Genomic DNA, 25,683 nt, shown 5'->3' with positions numbered 1-25,683 from the left:
ATCCAGGGATGCTCCAGGGGGATCCAGGGATGCTCCAGGGGGACCCGGGCATGCTCTGGGGGGATCTGGGGATGCTCCAGGGGGATCCAGGGGATGCTCTATGGGGATCCAGGGGATGCTCCAGGGGAACCCAGGGGGATGCTCCAGGGGGATCCAGGGATGCTCCAGGGGGACCAGGGGATGCTCAGGGGGGATCTGGGAATGCTCCGGGGGGATCCAGGGGATGCTCTGGGGGGATCCGGGGGATGCTGTGGACAGACCCGGGGATGCTCCGGGGGGTCCCGGGCTGGGATGGGCAGCGGCTCCCGGGGCTCTGAGCACCAGGATTCCCATAGGAATGCGCTGCCCGGCTTTGGGAATGCTCTCGCGGTGACTCAGGCGCTGATGGCATTCCCAGCTGTGTTTACAGGAGCCTCAGCCTGGGCTCGAGGTGAGCGGAGCCAGCGCTCCGTGAGTCACCGACGTGACATTTCGGGATGAATCCCAAGCAGGGAAATTGGGGAATGGGCATTGCGTTAATTGACGTGTTTGTTGTTGTGAAAACAAAGCCTCTTGTGTTACCTGCCGAGCTGGATGAGCAAAGTATTTTTATTTTTTTTTTTAACCTGTGATTAATTTAATTTGGATATTAAATCCATCCTGCAAATGTTGGCTGCATGGAATTTTATTTTTCCTGCTCTCCTGGGCACTCTCAAATTAACAGTATAAATTGTAACAGCTCATAGCAATTTTCATTCTATGAATTATAAGTATCATTATATTCTGTATTATAATTCCAGGATTATTAATAATTTTATAATTATTTATAATTATAAATTATATAATGCTATATTAATATAGTAAATTATAGAAATATAAATTATAAAATACTATATTGATTATTAAAAATTGTCACATGTAAAATTTATATATTAAAAAATCACATGTAAAATTTATATATTAATAATATATATTAATATATAAGTAATAATTATATATATATTATAATTATCTATAGATAATCTAAACAAGACAATATTAAAACATACAATAGTCACAAACTGGGTATTTTACATAGAATTTAAACTGACTTTTAACCATTAGCATCCTTTGGAGTACACAGGGCTTGAGAGCTTTGGAGGCTGAGTCAAGACATTTCAGTGCCTTGTAGGATGAAACATCTGGATAAACATCTGGATGAAACATCCAGGCTTTGGGTCTAGTTCTGCTTTCCAAAAAATTATAGAAATTTTGGATTCCTGTGGTCTATTCCTTGCTCTGCCTTTCCTCTGGATAAAGGGACATCATTTGTGTTGACACCTCCCAAAAATGATTGTTGGACCCCAAGGTGAGGGGATGGGGCTGAGCTCTGGAGTTTCTTCACCTGAACCTTCTGGAGCCACCCCAGGAGGAGCTCAGGGACACTTGTGGAATATAAAATATTATATTTAGAATAGATGGAATATGAATTGTTATATTTAGAATAGATAGATTATGGATAATATATGGAATCAGAGAGGATCCTGAGTGGGAAGGGAGCCTTGGGGATGATGAATTCCAGCTCAGTGCCCTGGCAGGACTCCCCAGACTGACCCACCTGGTTGAGGCTGAGGCAGGTGTGGCTCCCTGAGCCTGGTGCCAGGGGCTCAGCAGTGTCCCCGTGTCCCCTCCTGTGTCCCCTCCCTGCAGTGGTGGCCCGGAGCGCTCCCGAGGACACGGTCACCGGCAGTTTCGCCTCCTTCATCTCTGCGGCGCGGGCCGAGCACCTGTCGCAGACCGTGCGGCAGCGCAGCAAGAGGATGATCCTGGACAGCCTCGGCGTGGGGCTGGTGGGGAGCACCACCAGGGTCTTCGACATCGCCCTGCGCTACTGCCGGGTACGGATGGCCTGAAACTGCCCCCTGGCACCGCCAGTGCCACTGTCACTGCCACTGCCCCTGTCACCGCTACTGCCGCGTAGGGATGGCCTGAAACTGGCACTGGCACTGTCACTGCCACTGCCACTGCCCCGACACTGCCACTGTCACTGTCACCGCCCCCGCCACTGTCACCACCACTGCCACTGCTCCTGCCACCACCACTGCCAATGCCACTGTCACTGCCCCCGCCACTGTCATCGCTAGCACCCCAACACTGCCCCTGCCAATGCCACTGTCACCATCACTGCCACCGTCACCATCACTGTCCCCGCCACCACCACTGCCACTGTCACCGCCACCATCCCTGTCACTGCCACCGCCCCACCACTGCCACTGTCACTGCCATCGCCACTGCCCCTGCCCCATCACTGCCACTGCCACTGTCACCATCCTGTGACTGCCTCTGCCACAGCCACCGCCCTTGTCACCGCCAATGCCACCGCCACTGTCACTGCCACTGTCACCACTCCTGCAACTGTCCCTGCCACCACCACCACCCGTCACTGCCACTGCCACCACCTCACCACCACGACTGTCACCGCCCTTGTCACTGCCACCGCCACCAACCCTGTTACCACACCGACCCTGTCACCACCACTGTCACCACCACTGCCATTGCCCCTGCCACTGCTCCTGCCACCACCACTGCCACTGCCACTGTCACCACCACTGTCACCACCCCTGTCACCGCTACTGCCACTGCCAACTGCCTCTGTCACCGCCACTACCACTGCCCCCACCACTGCCATCATCACCGCCACCTCCCCACCACTGCCACCGCCACTGCCATCATTCTGCCACTGTCATCACCACTGCCACTGTCACCACCACTGTCACCACCCCTGTCACCACCACGGCCACCTCCGGGTCAGTTCCCGGTGGCTGTGGGGGCTGCGGGTGGCTGTCCCCATCCCCGCTCCCTGCAGGGCTCCGCTGACATTCCCCTGTCCCCAGGAGCTGTACTCCTCCGTGGCCGTGAGCTCTGTCTATGGGAAGCCCGGGGTGAAGCTCTCCCCAACTCTGGCCGCCTTCACCAACGGCGTGGCGGTAAGGATGGATGTTCCTGGGAGATCTGTGCTCCCGGCTTTTCCAAGGGGAATCTGTGCTCCCTTTTTTCCCAGGGGGATTTGTGTTCCCGGCTTTCCCAAGGGAATCTATGTTCCCAGCTCCTCCAGGGGAATTTACGTTCCCAACTCTTCCAGGGGAATCTGTTCTCCCTTTTTTTCCAGGGGAATCTGTTCTCCCTTTTATTCCAGGGGGATTTGTGTTCCCAGCTCTTCCAGAGGAATTTGTGTTCCCAATTCTTCCAGGGGAATCTGTTCTCCCTTTTTTCCAGGGGGATTTGTGCTCCCGGCTCTCCCAGGGGAATTTGTGTCCCCAACTCTTCCAGTGGAATCTGTTCTCCTGGTTTTTTCCAGGGGAATCTGCTCTCCCTTTTTTTCCCAGGGGGATCTGTGCTCCTGGCACTCCCAGGGTAATATCTGTCCCCTGTTGTGCCAGGAATCAGCACTCCAGGAAACATAGTGTTCATTGATGTGGGACAAAAGCCAGGCATGTTTTGGCTTTTAGAGGAGCCGAGTGGGTTCACTGAGGCTTTGGCAGGATTTCCTCAGGAATATCAGCAGGGAGCCCTCATTCCCTCATCCCTGTTTCCCTGGCAGACCCATTCCATGGATTTTGACGACACCTGGCACCCTGCCACTCACCCCTCGGGGGCCGTGCTGCCTGCCCTCCTGGCAGCTTCCCAAATGCTCCCCCAGAACACCAAACCCAGCGGGCTGGATTTCCTGCTGGCCTTCAACGTGGGCCTGGAAGTGCAAGGGAGGCTCATGCACTTCTCCACCGAGGCTCACGACATTCCCAAAAGGTAAAGTTCTTCCCCGAGGATGTGGGAGAGTTGGCGAGTTTGGGGTGTAAAATGTTGGTTTAGGTTGAGCCAAGTTTAATTTAGCTTTGCCTCAAGGTAAAGCCTTAGTGAGAGCTAAATTCCAGAGGTGATTGCACCATGCGTTTATTTGGGGATTTTCAGGGATTTTGCCTCAAAATAACCCTCAAGAGGATTCCCAGAGAGTCAGAAATGCCATGGCCTGACCCAGCCAGGGCAGGATCCCAGAGCCCAGCAGAGTTTGGTGGTGGGCACAGCCCCTGGGCCAACTGCTACCACCAGCAGTTCCAAACAATTGAATCAATCAGAAACTCTTCCCTTGGGTGTGTTTGAGGCTGAACTATTTGTCTGAGGGGCAGAAAGTTTCACTGTGTGCATCCAAGCCACGGCACCTCCTGGAGAAATTCCTTTTTTGGAGATGCTGAGCTCACCTTGATGTTTCTGAGGAGGTTCCAAGGAGAAACTCAGTTTTTAGGCTAAATTTACGTTCATTAACTTTAAACTAAACTCTGGATAGAATTTAAACTAAACTCTAGTAAAACTCTGATTTTAAAGTTAATTTCTTAGTTAAAAATTGTGGTTAAATTTTGAGTCAGTGAATCCCACTCGCATCAGGTGGGATGAGAGAGTTCCACTGGTTGCTGGGCTCCTCATTTTTTAATTTCTCCAAGGGAAGGGGTGCTTTGGAAGGGTTCCCTCCTCATTCCTGCCATCCCCCTGCAGGTTCCACCCTCCCTCCGTGGTGGGCACCCTGGGCAGTTCCAAGCAGCAGTTCCAAGCCATGGAATCAACCAGGAATTGTTTCCTTGGGCGTGTTTGAGGCTGAACGATTTCTCTGAGGGACAGAAAGTTTGGCTGTGTGCACACAAGCCACGGCACCTCCTGGAGAAACTTCAAATGGCTTTTTTTTGGAGATGCCGAGCTCACCTTGATGTTTCTGAGGAGGTTCCAAGGAGAAACTCAGTTTTTAGGCTAAATTTACGTTTAATTAACTCTAAATTTAAACTCTAGATAGAATTTAAACTAAACTGTAGTAAAACTCTGATTTTAAAGTTAATTTCTTAGTTAAAAATTCACGGTTAAATTTTGAGTCAGTGAATCCCACCCTCACCAGAGCCACGAGGGAATTCCGCTGGCTAACAGGCCCCTCATTTTTTAATTTCTCCAAGGGAAAGGGTGCTTTGGAAGGGTTCCCCCCTCATTCCTGCCATCCCCCTGCAGGTTCCACCCTCCCTCCGTGGTGGGCACCCTGGGCAGCGCCGCAGCCACGGCCAAGCTGCTGTCCCTGAGCTCAGCCCAGTGCTGCCATGCCCTGGGCATCGCCGCCTCGCTGGCCGGGGCTCCCATGGCCAACGCCGCCACCCAGGCCAAGCCCCTCCACGTGGGCAACGCCACCCGCCTGGGCTTGGAGGCTGCTCTGCTGGCAGCACGAGGGATGGAGGCCAGTCCGCTGATCCTGGATGATATCCCAGGCTGTTCGGGGTTCAGCGCCTTCTACGGCGTCTACCAGCCCAAACCGCTGCCCGCGCCCGGCCAGCAGGACCACCAGTTCCTCCTGGAGAAGCAGGACATCGCCTTCAAGAGGTTCCCAGCCCACCTGGGCATGCACTGGGTGGTGGATGCTGCGTTGTCCGTCCGGAATCTCTTCGTTAATTACGCGGGGTCTTTTTCGCCGGCTCTGATCCGCAGCATTCTGCTGAAGATCCCGGTGTCCAAGTACATCAACCGGCCTTTCCCCAGCTCGGAGCACCAGGCGAGGCATTCCTTCCAGTTCAACGCCTGCGCTGCCCTGCTGGACGGAGAGGTGGGGCTGGGCTCCTTCTCCGAGAGCAGCATCCAGCGCCAGGAGCTCCGCGAGCTGCTGGGCAAGGTGGTGGTGGAGCACCCCGAGGACAACGTGGCCAACTTTGACAAGATGTACGGGGAGGTGGCCCTGCTCCTGCACACCGGGGACGTGCTGACGGGCAAATGTGACACTTTCTACGGGCACTGGAGGAAGCCCCTGAGCAAAGAGTCGCTCCTGAAGAAGTTTCGATCCAACGCATCCCATGTGCTTCCAGAGGAAAAAGTGGAAGCCATCATCGCTCTGGTGGACAACCTGGAGGACCTGTCAGACAGCTCCCAGCTGGCCTGCAGCCTGTGAGGGGACAACCTGGGGGCTTGGTGAGGGGCTTGTCCTGGTGAAACTGCCATTCCTTTCTTCATTTTGGTGCTTTCCTCTCGATTCCCAAGGACAGAGAAGTTTCCCACCCCTTCCAGTAGATCATTCCAAAGGAACCCAACGAGGCAGGAGGTGTGTTTGGGTCAGTGCATGGACTAAACTTCAGCTCATGGGTGAGGAGCTGAAAGGCCACCACAAATATAAAAAAATTCCCATGGAAATCTCTGAGAATCCAGTTCTCCAGAAGGAACGGTGCCTGTGCATTTCTTATAGCTGGATTCCAATTTTTTTCCTGTGCAAATCCAGTTCTCCAGAAGGAACGGTGCCTGTGCATTTCTTACAGCTGGATTCCAATTTTTTTTTTTTCTGTGCAAAACTCCTGACTGGGAGTCTGGGAAGAGGAGGAAGTTCAGCTGCAGAGCCTGTGCTTTTCTTAGTGCTCCTCTGGGCACGTTTGGGGTCAGGGAAAACCCATCCTTGCTGCACACAGCCCTGCCTGCAGAACTCCCTGGCAGAGAGGGATTATTTTCCTTTCCTTTTCTCCAGCCCACGGGCACTGTTTGCCACTTCTCTGTGAACAAAGGATGGTGTGAGGACCCTTCAGAGCTGGATGTCTTTTCTGAAGGGAAGGGAGTTGGTGGAGGTGATGAATCCTACATGAATCCTACACCCTGAGAGTGATCCCTGCCCATCCTGGGCTGTCCCACACCATCCCTCCTGCCTTTCCCAGACTTTCCCAGACTTTCCCAGGCGCCTGCTCCGAGCTGGCTCACCAGGTGGCCCCTGGGCTTCTCTGGGAGGTGGCTTGGGCACACACACTGTGACTCCCTTTGGGAAATTCCTGTTTCCCTCCTGTGAGAGGAGGGGAAGCTCGTTGGGACTCGGCTCTTAACTCATCTTTCCATCTGGGATGAAATCTGTGCCATTCCCTGGAAGGCTCCTTCCCCCGCACCCTCCCTGGGCGGTGAGATGGACAAATCAACATTCCTCCACGTGAAATAATGAGATTGCTGATCCAAAGAGCTCCTTTCCAATATGATCATGATCAAATTGGTGGAATCTGCTGTGGGAATTAATATTCAAGAGGGATGAGATGGGAACAGACAAGAAGGAAGATCCTTTTCTCTTGCTGGGGGTGGTTTGTGCAGGGAACGAACCATCCAGATTAAAACTGTTTTTCCACTTGTTAATCCACTCTCTCCCACTGTCCAATATTCACAGTGAATCTTGCTGAATAAATAATGGAATTAAATTAATTTTCTGCATGAAGATTTAATGCTGCATTAAATGTATTATGTAAACCATCACTTTTAATTGGAATACTCACAATACAGAGGGTTTTTCCAGTAGATGGGGAGCCCAGCAGAGGTTGGGACAGCTGGAATTTTGGCCTGTGGCCAGTGGTTTCTCCAGGGAAAAACATTGAGCCCCACAGGTTTTTCCTGGAGACAACAACCAGCAGCCAGCAAAGCCTCTGGTGCTCCAACACCTTCACTCCAATCAAGTTCCTCCATCAGCAATGCATTCCAAATACTTGCTAAATTTCCATGACAAGTTTTGAGTTTCCCGTGGTTTGGGTCATGTGTGAGATCCCCAAAAATGTCAATCCACATTTCACCTTCTGGTGAAAGGGAAAGGCACGGAGCTGGTGTCCTCCAGGCCAGCCAGCAGCTCTGCACTTAAAGGGGTCAATGTGTGGGGCAGAACCAAGGGGGGCTCCAGTGGAGGGAACAAAACCCTCTCCCATGGGCTTTGACCCCCTCCCATGGGCACTGACCCCCTCCCATGGGGACTGAGCCTCCCCCATGGGTTCCGACCTTCTCCCATGGGCTTTGGCCTCTCCTGTAGGGATTGACATTCTCCCGTGGGCACTGACCCTGTTCCATAGAGATTAACCCTCTACCATGGGTATTGACCATTCCCTGTGGGCACTGACCCACTCCCATGGACACTGACCCTTCTCCATGGACACTGACCCTCCTCCATGGGCACTGACCCTCTCCTGTGTGGACACTGACCCTCTCCCGTGGGCACTGACCCTCCTCCATGGGCACTGACCCTCTCTTGTGTGGACACTGACCCTCTCCCGTGGGCACTGACCCTCCTCCATGGGCACTGACCCTCTCCCATGGACACTGACCCTCCTCCATGGGCACTGACCCTCTCCCATGGACACTGACCCTCCTCCATGGGCACTGACCCTCTCCCATGGACACTGACCCTCTCCCTTGGGCACTGACCCTCCTCCATGGACACTGACCCTCTCCCATGGACACTGACCCTCCTCCATGGACACCAACCCTCTCCCTTGGGCACTGACCCTCTCCCTTGGGCACTGACCCTCTCCCGTGTGCACTGACCCTCTCCCTTGGGCACTGACCCTCTCCTGTGGCCATTGACCCTCTCCCATGGACACCAACCCTCTTCCATGGACACTGACCCCCTGCCATGGACACTGACCCTCCCCAATGGGCACTGACCCCCCGTGGGTCCCATCCAGCCGGACTCTGCTCCCGGGGGCCATCAGCACCCTGGAGAGCACCCACCGAACACTCCTCAAGCGCCGGGGCCGGGGGGATTCTGCTCCCGGGGGTCTCCCTCTGTGATCCCTCCCTGGGATCCCTCCCCGGAGCTCCATTCACAGGAAAAACGGGAGGAGATTCCCGTGTGTTTCTCCCATGGCATTCCTGTCTTTACTTCCCACTCAATGGACACCAGCCCATCCCCTCTGATCATCCAAAGCACTGAATATTTTGTGACCTCGCCTTTTTTCGCACCATGAAGAATTTTCCCTGCGAAATTCCAGCCAGGAAGAATGAGTACGAGCCAGAGGTTGTTTGAATTTTATAGAGGATTTGGGCTGTAGAGGTCAGAAGAGTCCTCCCTCCTTTCCCGTGAGGATATCACACCTCAGTGTGGCCAGCCCGGGAACTGCTCTGCTTGAGAAACCTCCACGTCTTTCATTCTTTTATACTTTTTAAATAACTTTTTAAATAACTAAAAGAAGAAAAAAAAAAACTTAGGACAGTCCCACAAGTGCCATCAGAGCCAGACCATCCTCAACCCCTGCATAAACCCAGGTGAACTCCTGGAGTTCTGACACTCTGCTCCTCACGTAGGCTCCTCATCTCTGTTTTTTCCATTCCTGAGTGACAGAAACCTCACAATTATCGATACAGAGCAGAGGATGAAACTTGGAACTTCAGTTTCCATTCCTGAGTGACAGGAAACCCCACAATTATTGATACAGAGCTGAGGATGAAACTGGAATTTCAGTTTCAGAAGTGTTTTAGTGTCACAGCGAGGCCAAATCCCCAAATCCCAGGTGAGGAGTGTGTTTGGACAGCCCCAGCTGGGTTTAAACCTCCCACTTGGTGGTTTAAAGAGCCACCAGCACCAGGCAGCTTGAGACAAGAATCAGGAGGATGAGAGGAAGGGAGACAGAAATTTCCAGCTGTGGAAAAGTGACTCTGAAGAGGAGAGGAATGACACGTGGACAGTGTAGGAATGAGGACTTCAACTGCAACAAAATTTAGGGAAAAATGTCCCAACAATTGCAGTGCAGCAGCAGCAGGACAGATCTTTCCAGAAAGCCATGAAATCTCTGTGATGGAGATTTATAAAAGCAGAATTCACACCCAGAGCAGGGCAGGCTGCCTCGGGAAAACTCAAAACTCTCCGTGTCCTTTCAGCACAACTTTGTGCTGATGATTTGAGGCTTGTCCCAGGTTTGTACATTTAAATTGGCCAAAACTTGGCATTTAAACAGGTTTATGGCATTTAAACAGGTTTATGGCATTTAAACAGCCAAACCTGGCCTGTGCAGCCCATCTCCTGCTGCGGTCAGGGCTTCCCTTCAGTGCCTGCAGCCACGTCTGAGGAATACCTGGAAACCTCAACCAGGTTCTCGTCGGGGTCTCGGAAGTAGACGGAGGTTATTGGGCCCAGAGCACCAGTTCTGAACACGGGACCTTCTTCAACGGGCACCCCACAGGCCTGGAGGACACAGGAGAGCAGGGTTTGATGGTTGTCATCAACAGGACACCAGGGGTTTGATGGTCATGTCATCAACAGGACACCAGGGGTTTGATGGTCATGTCATCGACAGGACACCAGGGGTTTGATGGTCACACCATCAACAGGAGAGCAGGGGTTTGATGGTCATGTCAACAACAGGAGATCAAGGGTTTGATGGTCATGTCAAAAACAGGAGAACAGGGTTTGATGGTCATGTCATCAACAGGAGAGTGGGGGTTTGATGGTCATGTCAACAACAGGAGAGCAGGGGTTTTATGGGGTCACATCATCAACAGGAGAGCAGGGTTTGATGGTCATGTCACCAACAGGAGAACGGGGTTTGATGGTCACACCATCAACAGGACACCATGGGTTTGATGGTCATGTCAACAACAGGAGAACAGGGGTTTGATGGTCATGTCATCAACAGGACACCAGGGGTTTGATGGTCACACCATCAACAGGAGAACAGGGTTTGATGGTCACATAATCAACAGGAGAGCAGGGTTTGAGGTCATGTCATCAACAGGACACCAGGGGTTTGATGGTCATGTCAACTACAGGACACCAGGGGTTTGATGGTCATGTCAACAACAGGAGAACAGGGGTTTGATGGTCATGTCAACTACAGGACACCAGGGGTTTGATGGTCATGTCATCATCCTCCTCCCCCCAGCCTGGGACAGGTTTTTCCCCAGTAAAGTGTCATTTAGAGGCTCTGGATTCATGTCCCCTGTGGTGACACTGCCCTGGGGACACCCTGGGCCTGCCTCACCTGCAGATGCTCCAGCAGCTTCTCCAGGGGCTCTGCTGTGATCAGGCAGAAATCCGCAGAGCCGGGCATGGGGCGCCGAGCCTTGGGCTCAAACTCCTGCCCAGCCTGGTGCAGGTTGAACTTCTGGGGGCCAAAATGCAGAGCTTTGCGATTTCCCTGCTCCCAGAGGAAAAAAACAAAGTTAGGGAGAATTTCCTGGGCTGGAAACCTTCAACACCCACTCCCCATGGAAATCCTGGGGATTCTGGTGGAGTCCTGCTAACTCAGATCAGGGTTACCTTAAAAGTCACCACCTCCATGCCCAGGACTTTGGAATAAAAGGCCACGGTGTCCTCAATGTTCTTCACAGTCAGCACAAGGTGGTCCAGGCGCTGGATGAAACACGGGGGTGGGTTCCTGCCCTCCGCCCTCCAAGCCATGCTCGCAGGGATGGGAACTGGCATGGAAAAAACAGAGAATGTGGAAATTAGGAGAATCCAGCTAGGCAGGGAAATGGAAAATGGTCCAGGGAGCTGAAGGTTGAGTAGGGATCACTGCTGGGGAAGATGAATCAAGGAAATCTTATAAATATTCTTAAAAGATTCTGAAAATATGAAACCTATAATTGAAATAGAAATGGAAGCTCACTTTGAGTTGTAGGAAACCAAGTCTTAGTTACTCTAGAACCTGAAGACAATACCCTGGGCAGCTGAAGGAGAATCCCTTTGGATTGAACAATCCCTGACGGATCCAAAGGTCAATGTAGCAAAACCAGAAAAGTCTAAAGAGACGTTTTTAGAGTTTAAAATATAACACAGCATGGTAATGTAGTAGTTCTTATAGGCTGTGTGTAGATTCTATAGGATTTTGTGTCTTGTGTTGGTTGGTCACTGTAAATTAGAATATTCATCACAAAAGGAGATGGAATGGATTGGAATAAGGACCTCGCTCTGTTTTCCCTGCTCTCTTAGCTCTGCACTCTGACCCCTGTCACCTTGCTGTCTCCCCTCTTCTTACCTCTTACCCTCTTGCTCTTTCTCCCCATTCTCTCTTTGGGGTTCCCTCCAGCCCAGGCTGGTGGCTGAAGGCAAAGCCCTCTTTACCCACAACCCTTGCAATAAACCCAGGTGTTTCTAGAACATCTCAGCTCTGCAGAGTTCCCTCTCCCTGCCCTCCACAGATGCTCCTACAGATCACCCAGGTTTTCCTGTGTCCTGCAGGTGGCACAAGCACAGAAGCAATAAACCCTCCTCCCTGCAAGAGCCTCAGGTCTGTATCTGGTGGCACCTGAGGCTGTCACAGCTCCTGGCTGGGCCAGGCGTGGGGACAATCCGGGTGACACCACTGAGGGCTGATGTCACCTGGGTGCCAAACTCCCAACACACAAACCAAGGATGGGACCATGTGTGTGATCCTTTGGGGTCTTCCCAGGTGTGGGGCTCACCCAGGTGGAGCCAGAAGACAAACTGGGGCCTGGCAAAGCAGCAGAAAAATATCTCAGGAAATTTCTTGTCGTTTGTCTTTAAGCTGCCAGATGTCATCCCCAGGCTGAGGGTGAGGCCAGGGGCTCAGGGTGACACAGGACCAGGGGCTCAGGGTGACACAGGACCAGGGTGACACAGGACCAGGGGCTCAGGGTGACACAGGACCAGGGACTCAGGGTGACACAGGACCAGGGTGACACAGGACCAGGGGCTCAGGGTGACACGGGACCAGGGACTCAGGGTGACACAGGACATGGGGCTCAGAGTGACACAGGGCCAGGGTGACACAGGGCCAGGGGCTCGGGGTGACACAGGACCAGGGGCTCAGGGTGACACGGGACCAGGGACTCAGGGTGACACAGGACCAGGGGCTCAGGGTGACACAGGACCAGGGTGACACAGGGCCAGGGTGACACAGGACCAGGGTGACACAGGACCAGGGGCTCAGGGTGACACAGGGCCAGGGGCTCGGGGTGACACAGGACCAGGGTGACACAGGACCAGGGGCTCAGGGGACACAGGACCAGGGTGTGGGCACTCACCAGCCCGGGGTCACAGAGGGTCCAGGTGGTTTAGGTTGGGTTCAGATACTCTGCCCTTGGCTTTTAGGGACAGGGGTCAGGGAGGAGTTGGCAGGCCTGGGGGAATGGTTGGGTTCAATGACCTCAGAAACCTTTTCCAGCCAAATGATTCCATGACTCTGCCTGGGAAATCGTTGAGGAGAGACCCCACAGCCCTGCTGCCACAGGAGCATAAAGCCAGGTGCAGTTCCACTGGGATTCTGCAGCCAGAGGAGCCTGTTTGGAGCAAGATCCCATTATCCCAGTCCATGGATCGTGCCCAGGTGTGGAGGAGCCACCCACAGACCCAGAGAGGAGCCCCTGCCCCTCCTTGCTGGGGTTTGATGCTCCACAACCTCAGGGCCTTCTGGCTCAACCCCTCTGCAAACCCCTTCACCCTTCATCCCAACCTGCAGCACCCTCAGCTCCCACCTCCCCTCCCAGGTGAACCCCCTGAGCCAAAAAATGAAAGAAAAGTGGCTGGAAAATTCCCTGTTACCTGCAGAGGGATGCAGAGCTGGAGGGGAGCACTGGATGGGTCCCTGGACCGTCCTCTTCCTGCTGGAGCAGCCACGTCACGGCACAGAGGGAGGGAACGATAAGATTGGAAAACAGGAGCTCTAAACATTGCAGAGATGGACTTTGATCCAAAGGCAAACTGCTTGAAAAATCTCAGGAAAAGTCTGGATTTTTTTCCTTTAAAAGGGAAAGTTGGGTTTATGTCTTGGGTTAAAGTTCCTACTGAAAAAGTCATAATATTCCCTGGAGAAGAGGGGCTGTCCAAGCAGACACAGCAGCCCTCACATCCCTGGAAATGAGCAGGAAATCTTGCCTCCAAGATAATTTTCTAACATGCAAAATAAATTTAAAATAAATAAATAAAATAAAATAAAATAAAATAAAATAAAATAAATAAAAATAAATAAAATAAATAAAATAAATAAAATAAATAAATAAAAATAAAATAAATAAATAAATAAAAATAAAAATAAATAAAATAAATAAATAAAATAATAAATAAATAAAAATAATATATAAAATAATCTTTTGTCCTGCCAGGCAAATATCAAGGAGTTCGAACTCTTCGTTAATTAAAATGAATAAAAACAACTCTTCAGTTGTTTAGGAAGAAGGACAATTTGTGAGCCCCATGAACACCCCAAGAAACAGAAACAACATTTAAATAATGACAATATATTGGTGAGTCGGTTTAGGAACATTCCCAAGAAAACGGGTTAAAAGCAAGCAATTCCCTGAAGGATTTGCACATTTAGATCAAAGAACTGCACATTTCTCCACTCCAGTTAAGACGTGAGTAAATCTGAGCTAAAAGCAATAAATCCATTAATATTTACAGCTCTGGACTTTCATCTGCTGGATGGATTTCAGTGGAGCAGAGGTGCCTGTTGGGACTCCTGGAGGTGGGAACACCTCACACTCAGTGTCCCCGTGTGGTTTAACCCTCTGGTTTAGCACAGGCTCAATGAAATTCCAGCAGATAAAAGGAGAAAGTCCCTGGAGAGAAGACTTTTTTTTTTTTTTTTTTTTTTTCCATTGGGAATGTTCTACTGAGGAGCTGTGGCATCACTTTGGTGGAAATCTGAGGCTTGGAGGGTCATTTCCTGGTGGCAAAATGGTTTGGATCTGAAAACTCCACTTCCCCGAGAGAGATTTAGTCCAGGACCAACAAGCTGGAGGGACTTTGGGATTAGATTTGGGGTAGGAACCCAAATATGCAACTTGGGAATGGTTTTGTGTTCAGCTCCTCGGAGGTGTGGGTGAAGATAAGGATTCCTGAGCTGCTCCTGACAGCCAGGGAGGGATTTCCCCACATGTTGGACGTGGTGATGGAGTTGAAGTAGCTCAGCAAGTTCTCTCTGGTGAAGTCCAGGGCAATCTCTGCTGGATGAGCTCCTCAAACTCTTGGTATTGCTGGATGAATTCCTGCTCCATGGGTTTCCACACCACCTGGAAAACCAAAAACCCTGCTCCATGGGTTGCTACACCACCTGGAAAACCAAAATTCCTGCTCCATGGGCTCCACAGCACCTGGAAAACCAAAAACCCTGCTCCATGGGCTGCTACACCACCTGGAAAACCAAAATTCCTGTTCCATGGGCTGCCACGGCACTTGGAAAACCAAAAATCCTGCTCCATGGGGAATGAATGAATTATTGGAGATTTTTATCCTCCAGGAAAGCAGAGTTTGGGGAATTTCATGGTTTTCTCCCTGTCCTGCTCAACAAGCAGCATCTCTGAAAGCTCCAGGCTTGTGGAGCAAAGGGACTGATGGAAAATCCCTCCAGTTCCTTGATTTCCCCCCCCCAGTTTTCTCCCCACAGAGAGTTTTGGAGCCAGAGGATCCCAGAACCTGCAGATCCTGAATTTTCTCACTTCTCCTGACATTCTCTGCCAGAGCTGGACAGGAAATTCCACATCTGCTGCAAAACAAGGGCATAATCCCTTCCTCCATCCTCCTCTATTATTCACACAGCCCAAGAATCCATTTCATCATCCCAGCTTCAACTTGGCTGTGGAGAAACACCCCAAATCCCAAGGATTCTGAGTTCCTAAATGTACAAACTGTTTCCAAGAACCAGGAATCACCTCCTGCATTATTTACACCTCTTTGCACCTTCTCTTGGGTGAACAGAAAACTGGGAGACCTGGAGAAGGCCATGACAGGATTTGAGGGAAAATCCAGTCTCCCTCTTTCCAACACCCCAAATCCCAAGGATTTTGAGTTCCTAAATGCATGAACTGATGTTCATCATGCAAAAATGATGTTTCCAACAATCAGGAATCACCTCCTGCATTATTTACCCCTCTTTGCACCTTCTCCCGGTGAACAGAAAACTGGGAGACCTGGAGAAGGCCATGACAGGATTTGGGGTAAAATCCAGGTGCCCTCATATCCCATTCATTTTTTTTGTGAGCAATAAAATTATCTTTTTCCCTTGGAAAAAAGGAGAGGATTTGAAGCCACAGCAGAGCTCAAGGAGCACAAGATTTTCCAGCCAAACCAACAAATGTTTGACAGCAACGACTGGAAATAAATTAGAAGTAACAGGTCCCATAAATAATTCCAGCTGAGCTCTGTCTGTGAGGGGTTTTGGGAGGAGGGAAAGGGTCTGGGGAGGGAGGGATGTCTGGCTGAGTTAGCAGAGCCAGATGCTCTGAGCTCAGTTAAAGGAGCAGCCGCTTGGGAAGGGTTGGATGGATCAGCCCAGGCAGCTGTGAATAAAAACAACTGGGGTGTGCCAGAGGACGGCACGCAACTGGGGAGGGAGGGGGAATAGACTGGGAACAGACTGGGAACAAACTGGGAAGAAACTGGGAACAAACTGGGAACAGGCTGTGGGGGAAACTGGGAACAGACTGGGAAGAAACTGGGAAGAAACTGGGAAGAAACTGGGAATAAAATGGGAGCAAACTGGAAACAAGATGGAAACAAACTGGGAACAAACTGGGAGCAAACTGGGAGCAAACTGGGAGCAAACTGGGAACAAACATTTATGGAAGGGGATGGCTGGCACACACACTCTACATAACTTTTTGTTTAATTGAACAACTTTATTTCCATAAAGTGGCCATTGAGGTGCCATTAGGACTATTTAGGTTAAATTTTTCCTCCTTTTTTTCCCCCGGACTGGTGTGTAGGTGTTTCTATCAGCCCTCCCCATCCTGCTTTGATCCCAGGATTTTCCCAGCTCTGAGTGTTTTTTCCCAGGGGAAGTGACACTGGGCAGGAGGAGCTGGAGGAGGTTCTGGGGATATTTGGGGTGTGAGGAACCCCAAAAATGGGACCCACCAGCCCCATTCCCTTCCCAAACTCCATCCCCTGGCTCGGGATCTGGGCTCTGGTGATGAGGGAATTGCAGAGCTGGAGGGGCTGAACTCTGATGGACAAAACACACCAGCCTGACCTTCAAACTGGGCCAAACTGGCCTGGAAATTTCCGTCACAGCCCCTTTGTTGTGCTGATGGAAAATGTGATTTGTGGGCTATATAAAAAAAAATAAATTACCAGAGGAGACGGATCAGTTTCTCTTTTTATCTTCAGAAACACCTGAGTGGAATATTTGGATTTTGGGGTGGAAATGAGCACCTTGGGACAACAGCAGGCCCACAGTGTGAAATCATCCCGGAAATGTTGCTGTGAATTCCCTCTGGCTCCTGGGACAGGCTTCCCCCTGCACGGAAAAGTGTCTGAGGAATTCTTGCAGGAAATATGGACCATTTAGATATATAAAATATATACATATATACATATATATATATATGAAATATATATATATAAAATATAATATATTTATATAATGTAAGTATATAGTATTTGCAGGAAATATGGACCACATAGATATATAAAATATATACATATATATTATATATTTATATATAAAATATATAAATATAATATAATATATTTATATAATATAAGTATATATTATTTGATATATCTTTATATATCTTATATATTAATATATAATATATAGTATTTAATTATAATTCTGTAATAATATATACTATAATAATATATACTATAATAATATATAATATAACATAATATAACATAATATAACATAACATAATATGTATAAACCTAACATAATATATATAAAATATTATATATATATATATGTATAATTTTAATTTATTTATTTATTTCTAGAATAAAGCCATAAAATCACGGAATGCTTTGGATTGGGGATGACCAAAAACTCACCCCTGCCCTGGGACACCCTGTTTGCATTTCAGGCCGCCCCCACCAGGACCATCCCCAGTGCCCCTGATAGGACAGAACTGCTGGAAAGGGGCTCTCCAGAACTCCAGGAATCCAATCCATCTTCAGGCAGCAGGAACTGCTGGGACACCTCCCACAAGTGTTGGGATCCCGGAATTCTGCAGGAATATTGATCTCCAAATCAGAGCCTTTGGCCTCCCACCGTCCAGGCCGTGCCGTCCTTCCCTTTGGAAAAATCAACTTTTCTTTGCTGCCAGTGCAGGGATTTCTGTGACTCCCAGAACAGCTGGGTGAGAGGAGGGTGATTAATATGGGAGAGAAAACCAAAGTGTTGTCACTGGGATGTGGGGAAAACATTTAAATGGATGCGTGTGCTGGTTTAACTTCCTGGGATTGATGACTTTTAATATTGGAGATTAAAGCTGGGAAATGGAAATTGCTCATTAATTAATTTGTATTAGTGAGAAGTCACATTTATTCATTAGAGGGCATTAAAATAATGTATTCAACGGTGCTTTTCATCTCAAAAAAAACCCAAAAAAAACCTTAATAAAGATGTATTTGTTGCTCTCCCAGGGTGTTTTACAGCTGGGAACAGTCACAAAGTGCTTGAATTCCTTGCCAGGAGCTGGCAGGAACAAACCTCAGGAGTTTGGGCTTCCAGATGAACTTCCAAGTGTCATAAATCATATCTGGGAATAGAGCAACCTCTGCAGCTAATGGAGGCTGGATTTGTGGTTTCTTGTATGGTTTCTTTGGCTTATTTTTTTCCCTTTTTTCCTCCGTTCCCAACCATAAAATCCCAGATATTTTAGCAGAAGGAAAATGCTCGAAGCAGCTTTCCCAGTTTTTTTTTGTTCCAGAACTTAAAGGAGAAATTTCCTCTGCAGAAATGCAATAAATCACAGCAACCCAAATGGAGCCAGTAAAGCTCAGTGGCCAAAAATCCTGGAATTGTTGGGGTTGGAAAGAACCTTAAATCCCGTCCGGTTCCACCCACTCAGGGATGGGAGCCAGGGATGCTGACGGATCCTTTTGTAGGAGACCCTTGAAATTCTCCTTTTAATTTTCTCTCTTTCCTTTTCTAAATCTGTGGAAAACCACAGAATCCTGGAATGGTTTGGGGTTTGGAAATGTCCAAACATTGGTTGGACATTGGGACAATGGGAAGTGTCACTGTCCATGGTCCTTAAGGGCTCTTCCAACACAAATTCATGTTTCTATGAAATGGAAAATCATCTATTGTACAGTTAAATATACATAAATATAATATTATATATATAATAATAATAAAGATAAATATAATAATAAATATAAATAAAATATATAATATATAATATGTAATATATAATATGTAATATATATTATATAATATATAATATATAATATATAATCTATAATATATAATATAAAATATATAATATATAATATGATATATGATATATAATATATGATGTATAATATATGATGTATAATATATAATATATAGTATATAATATATAGTATACAGTATATAATATATAATCTATAATGTATAATATATAGTATATAATATATAGTATATAATATATACTATGTCATATATAATATATAATATATGATATGTAATATATATTATATATTTATACCTATATTAATACAGATAAAAATACATTTTATATCCACAAATGTATTTATTTCTTGACGAGGGGATGTCACCAAACTCCCGCCCTGGTGTTACCAACCCTCACCTCCCCAAACCAGGTCCAGAGACTCCTGGAAATGAGATAAATTGTTTTTTATTCCCAGCCTGGCTGCGTGTATCCGTGGGCAGTGGATAAATTGATTTCTGTGCCTCCACAAACCCAACCCCAGCTCCTGCTGCTCCCCTCACCAGGTACCACCTCACCCCTTCCCACCTGCCTGGATTTATTCACCTTTCACTGATGGGGACACTGCAAAAAAAAAACAAACCTCAGAGTGCTCTGAGTGTGATGTGGCCATTAATTAATTAATTAACTCATTCATTAATTGCCTTCCACTGCACCCAACACAAAGGGGACAGCACCAGTTCAGCCTCCACAAACACCTGAGGAAGGTTTTCCTCTCCTCCGACCTGCTGGAGCTCCACTTGTAAATCTTCTCCAAGCGAAGCTCAAAGTCCATTCTGACCTGATAATTAACACATTAATTAACGAGGTCCAACCAATCCTGGTGCAGCACTCATTTAATTCCACATCACAAAACTCTTTCACCTTTTCCTGCACTTTTGGGCGATGAGCGATGAGTTTTGACAGTGGCCTGTGGCAGATGTTTGGGATCAAAATCGTTCCAAGGGCAAGCCCAGGGTTCTGGTGCATCCAGGATTCCCTGGCAGCTTCCAGAATCCCATAATCCAGCAGCTCCCTGAGCTGGAGGTTGGATGCACAGCCCTGTGTTTAACAGCCCTTGAAGGAGCTGCTGTCCCTGCTCTCCTCTAATGGGTTTTTGGGGATTATTCAGAGTGTTGGCACTTGCAGCGTCCTGTGGGAACGAGCTCAGAAGTGCTGAGTGGGGAAAAGGGTGAGCAGCTGGAGGTGAGGATTTGGGATAAATCCAGCACCCGCTGCAGATATTCCCTCTGCAATCCCCAATCTTGATGAAATCTCAAATGTCTCTTCACTCCAGGCTGGGAATACCCAGAAAGGCTTCCACAAGCTCAGCCCTGAAATCCCTCTGGGGGCAGCTTTGGTGGGATCCCCTGCATGACCCAGCAGCCCATTTCCTGCCAGGGGAAGGAAAATGGGCAGGGAAGAAACATCCCTTGGCATTTCCCATGTTGTTTCCATCCATAAAAGTTTCCATCTCACAATTCCCAAGGGATGTTGTCCCCTGGAGGGAACATCCAGCCATGGGAGGTGAAGTTTTGCCACTAAACTCGGTGTAAGTGGAAAGAACAACAGAACTTGGAACATCCCAGAGCTGGAAATTCCTTCCTGCACCATCCCAGCTCATTCTCCTTCTGGAGAATTCCTAAATACGGGCACTAATCACCACCACAGCCTTCGGGAGCTGATTGGGACCACTGCAGTCCTCAGACTGTGCTCACTCCTGGCCAGGTTGTTCCAAAAAATGCCTTGAAGTGACACTCCCACCTGGGCACCAGCCCCTTGGATGGCACAAAATTCTGTGAGGAGCTGTTAAAGACTAAACAGAATTTTGTAAGGAGCTATTAAAGATGAGGAGACACTAATGAATCACCTCTTGAATATTCATGATGTTGTGGCCAAAGCAGCTGGAGCTTCAGCAGGGCTGGATTTGCCTGGTTTGGATTCCAGCTGCTGAGTGTCACTGTTGGGGACAGGAAAATAACCACACTCACCCATCAGGTTGAAAAGAAGGGGCAGTTTATTATGATTTAAGGGTTTTATAGGATTATAAAAAAATACTTTTCTTCAAAGTCTCTCAAAACAATCTATATTGTTTTCATTACTCTCAGTGATGGACTCTTGGATTGACCACTGGGGTCAGAAAAGTGTTCCTTTCATTGACCAAATCCCAAATACTCTATAAACCCTAAATCATAATAAACTGTCTTTTTTTCCCTGCTTCTACCTGACAGGTGAGTGTGGTTCTTTTCGTGTCCATAATTGCAACAGAAGGGACCTTAAAGCCCATTTTTTTCCAACACTTTCCACTATGGAGATGGCTCCAAGCTCCATCCAGCCTGGCCTTGGATATTCCAGGGATCCAGGGGCAGCCAGAGCTGCTCTGGGAACTCCATACCAGGGCCTGCCCACCCTATTCCATCCCAATATCCCATCCCAATATCCCACCCCAATATCCCACCCCAATATCCCACCCCAATATCCCACCCCAATATCCCACCTCAATATCCCATCTCAATATCCCATCCCAATCTCCCATTCCAATATCCCACCCCAATATCCCACCCCAATATCCCATCCCAATATCCCATCCAGCCCTGCCCTCTGGTCTTGGGTTGTTTTTCTCACCCGAGATCCAGGTTGTTTAAAGTCTTTGGCCCCCTAAAAGCCCCCGATTTACATCAATAGAAAAAAGCAGAGTCTCCAAGGTTCTGTTTTCAGGTTTCTCCTGTTGTTTATTATTTGATATCTCAGAGTTTTCTCTCTCCCAGCCGAGGTCTGGGCAGGGCTGGGACATGAGGGGACGGCCCCCGATGGGGTCACCTCACATTTATACAGATAACCACGGGTGGGGTATTTACAATTTCACACCAATGCCCAGGGCTCACACTAAAAGGGTCATTTCTGCTCTGACCCAACCCACTGTCACTGCCCTGTGCCATCACCACCTCAGGGGATGGAGGGCGGGGGAGAAGGAGAGGGACACGAGGCACCACCCAAATCCCACTATCCTGTCCCCCATTTATTCTAAAAACCCCAAAACTACTGAATTTTTCATCTTCTACTGTGCTAAACTACTGTTTTCACTTCCTGCTGATTTGAAATTCCTCTCTCAGTGTTGGAGACTAAAATCAACCCCAGTGTTTTGTTCCAAGGTCTCCAAACCCCCCTGGACCAGCCCCACACCCCCTGCCCAGGGCTCAAATTCCCTTTCCCGGGTCCCAGCTCATCCATAGGGATGTCCTGGACTCCAACATCAGGCAGTGATGAGGGCAGGAAAACAGGCTGGGGATTATAGGAAGGAGAATGAAATTCTCTCTTTGTCTCCCTGCAGGAGGTGGGAAAATTCACCAATATTTAAAGATCAGTATGATCTATTTATCCCATGGGATGGGAAATGAGGGGAGAAAAAATGAAAACTTAGAGGTATCTCCTGCTCTGAATTCTTGAGGAATTCACCTGCTCAAAGGGATTCTCAGGTGGGAGCTCCTTATCTCCCTGTGTGTGGGAAATGTGAGATAACGAGGGATCAGAGCAGATCTGGTGTCTGCATTGGGATTTTTCCTGTATTTCTTTTATTCTGGATGCAAAACTGAGAAGCTGCTCTTTTTTCCCCATTTATTTTCACGTCTGTGAAACCCCAGGCGTGTTGCCAAAGCCTCTGGAACATTCCCATTAATAAAACCCTCATTATCCCCACTCTGAGGATGCTCTGCCAGCCCCAGCAGCAGAAAGGGAGCTGCAATTCCCCAAAAAAACCTTTAATGTCACCCTAAAGGCACAAATTCCTGCTGATTCCAGCTCTCCATGAGCCTGCCAGGAATCCCCCAGCAGTGGCTTCTCCACAGTCCTGGAGAATACATATATATATTAATGTATTAAAATTAAAATTATATATATATATATATATATGTATATTTGATTTTGGTGAGGTTTTTATAATCCCAAGTGTAACTCTTGTGTCATGAGAAGGGCACTGCCCCAGATGCAGCTCAGAACCCAGGGGAAAAAAATAAATTATATATATATATATATAAAATTATAATTATAATTATAAATGTATATTTGATTTGGTGAGGTTTTTACAATCCCAGGTGTAACTCCTGTGTCATGAGAAGGGCACTGCCCCAGATGCAGCTCAGAACCCAGGAAAAAAAAATAAATTTTATATATATATATATATAATTATAATTATAATTATAATTATAATTATAATTATATATATATATATATATATATATATGTAAATTTGATTTGGTGAGGTTTCTATAATCCTAGGTGTAACTTCTGTGTCATGGGAAGGGCACTGCCCCAGTTTGAGCTCTTGGGTCTTACAGCAGCTCAGAACCCAGGGAAAAAAAATTAATTATATATATATATATATATATATGTATGTATGTATATTTGATTTGGTGAGGTTTTATAATCCCTGGTGTAACTCCTGTGTCATGGGAAGGGCACTGCCCCAGATGCAGCTCAGAACCCAGGAAAAAAATAAATTTTATATATAAAATTATAATTATTTATATATATGTATATTTGATTTGGTGAGGTTTTTATAATCCCAGGTGTAACTCCTGTGTCATGGGAAGGTTTGGCTTTGGGAATGGACCTTAAATATCATTTATTTCATCTATTTCCACCCTCCCAGCTTTTCAGGGCTGTGCTTTCACCCAGAGGAGCCTGGAAAGGGCCATTTCTCCATCTCCTCCAGGGCTTTTACCAATTTCTCCCTGGAAAATGAAACAGGAACCTCCAAACCCCAAGAGGGGCCAGATCAGCTTTTCCTGGGATGCAGCTCCAGCCCAGGGCCTGGATTTGTCTCCTGGTGCAGGAAAACAAAGCAGGAGCTGAATTCCTGAGCTGATCCTGAGCTGATTTCCCATTTCCAGCTGCTGGAGGATCCTGAACACCCTGAAAGGGATTAAAGAGAATTCAGCGCCCCAAACCTATAAAAATATAAAAATAATTATAATAATTCTTATAAATTATTAAATAAATAAATAATAAATAATAATAATAATTTGTATTTAATTTATATTAACTCCTGTGTAACTCCACACAGGAGTTACACCTGGGATTATAAAAATAATTGATAATTTTTTATAAATGATAATAAAAAATAATTTATTAATATAAAAATAATTATCATCCCCAAAAAAATCGGAGAAAAGCGAACAGGAACCTGAAAGGAATTAAAGATAATTCAGTGCCCCAAACCTAGAAAAATAATGATCATCCCAAAAAAATCAGGGAAAAGTGAACAGGACCCCAAAAGGCATTAAAGATAATTCAGCACCCCAAACCTAGAAAAATTATTATCATCCAAAAAAAAATTTTAAAAAATAATAAAATTAATAATAATAATTAAAAAAAAATCAGGGAAAAGGGAAAAGTGAATAGGACCCTGAAAGGGATTAAAGATAATTCAGTGTCCTAAACCTATAAAAATCATTATCATCCAAAAAAATAAAAAATAAATCAGGGAAAAGGGAAGAGTGAAGAGGAGCCTGTCCCCGCTGTCCCCAGCTGGGCTCTGCCATTCAGACACAAACAGGGTAATTAATTAAACATAAACCCGCATTTTTCTGGCCTGCTGCGTTTCTTCATGCCCCAGATAACTCCGGGAGCTCCATCCCCGCCTGCTCCTTCTTTCATTTTTCATCAAGGTTTGTTTCTTGCTCTTGCTCTGCTCTGTCTGAGCCTCGCCCCAAAGCGAGGGGCTCTTTGTCTTCAGCTCCTGCTTTGTTTTCCTGCACCAGGAGACAAATCCAGGCCCTGGGCTGGAGCTGCATCCCAGGAAAAGCTGATCTGGCCCCTCCTGGGGTTTGGAGGTTCCTGTTTCATTTTCCAGGGAGAAATTGGTAAAAGCCCTGGAGGAGATGGAGAAATGGCCCTTTCCAGGCTCCTCTGGGTGAAAGCACAGCCCTGAAAAGCTGGGAGGGTGGAAATAGATGAAATAAATGATATTTAAGGTCCTTTCCCAAAGCCAAACTTTCCCATGGCAGAGGAGTTACACCTGGGACTGTAAAAACCTCACCAAATCAAATATACACACATATATATATAAATATAATTATAATTTTATATATAAAAAACTTATTTTTTTTTCCTAGGTTCTGAGCTGCTGTAAGACCCAAGAGCTCAAACTGGGGCAGTGCCCTTCCCATGACACAGGAGTTACACCTGGGGTTATAAAAACCTCATCAAATCAAATACATATATATATATATATATTTTATATATTTTTTTTCCCCTGGGTTCTGAGCTGCTCCACGTTCTGAGCTGCTCTCACAGTTCTGAGCTCTCCAGTAAAGGAGAGAGCAGCAGAATAAAGATTTATGGAGGATTAAAAAAAAAAAATATTTTAAGAGAAGCCATTTGTTCTGTCCCATATCCCATAAAGTCCCCATTATTTGTGCCCCCACTCAGTGCTCGGGGACAAAAGCCACTCTGCAAAGCTTTAAAACACAAAATGCAACGGCTTTTTTAGGAATTGCCCTGGGGAAGCCACAACCTCAAGGATTCCAGCTGGAAAAATGGCTCCAGAGTTTAGGAAAACTGGCTGGAGGGTCCCAAAGATAACCCAGGAGGGCTGGAATTGCTGATCCTGCCATGGTCACACCCAGGTCTGGGCAGGAAAATGGAATTTTCCCTCTTTTCCCCCTCAATGTTTTCAGAATTCCAGCCCAGTGAGGTGGTGACAAATGTAAATGAATTCTAATTAATATCTATTAATTCATCAGACTGAGCAGGCTATTAAGATTTCCTTTTCTGATAGACTGTACAGATAATCAGATTAATTGAATTTAATTATCTCTGTGGTGGCAGGGA

The 25,683-nt window shown here is 47.4% G+C and overlaps 3 protein-coding genes across 5 annotated transcripts in view; 2 read left to right on the top strand and 1 right to left on the bottom strand.

Moving 5' to 3' along the window:
- The window catches only part of LOC310917755 (endothelin receptor type B-like), a 372,101-nt gene that overhangs the window by 153,500 nt on the left and 192,918 nt on the right, over nucleotides 1-25,683 (top strand). The gene's annotated exons all lie outside the window — the stretch shown is intronic.
- On the top strand, nucleotides 292-5,926 carry LOC310917711 (cis-aconitate decarboxylase-like; the record flags this gene model as incomplete). Its single annotated transcript, XM_083876205.1, has 5 exons — nucleotides 292-430; nucleotides 1,669-1,856; nucleotides 2,853-2,945; nucleotides 3,560-3,765; nucleotides 5,005-5,926. 5 exons carry the CDS (start codon nucleotides 292-294, stop codon nucleotides 5,924-5,926), a joined length of 1,548 nt encoding a protein of 515 aa, XP_083732331.1.
- On the bottom strand, nucleotides 7,361-13,381 carry GLOD5 (glyoxalase domain containing 5; the record flags this gene model as incomplete). Of its 3 annotated transcripts, XM_083876490.1 has the most annotated exons (5): nucleotides 7,361-9,940; nucleotides 10,737-10,892; nucleotides 11,015-11,172; nucleotides 12,742-12,796; nucleotides 13,259-13,381. In XM_083876490.1, the coding sequence occupies 3 exons, from the start codon at nucleotides 11,153-11,155 to the stop codon at nucleotides 9,788-9,790; spliced, it is 450 nt and encodes a 149-aa protein (XP_083732616.1). In that variant the 3' UTR covers nucleotides 7,361-9,787. The 3 variants fall into 3 exon arrangements, with proteins under 3 accessions (XP_083732616.1, XP_083732615.1, XP_083732614.1); XM_083876489.1 differs by lacking the exon at nucleotides 12,742-12,796 and having other exon boundaries at nucleotides 13,259-13,378; XM_083876488.1 differs by lacking the exons at nucleotides 12,742-12,796; nucleotides 13,259-13,381 and having other exon boundaries at nucleotides 11,015-11,179.

This window comes from Zosterops lateralis (genome assembly GCF_965231275.1).
Source record: "Zosterops lateralis genome assembly, chromosome: 21".
Lineage (NCBI taxonomy): Eukaryota > Metazoa > Chordata > Aves > Passeriformes > Zosteropidae > Zosterops > Zosterops lateralis.
This window is presented reverse-complemented; position numbering and strand designations above follow the sequence as displayed.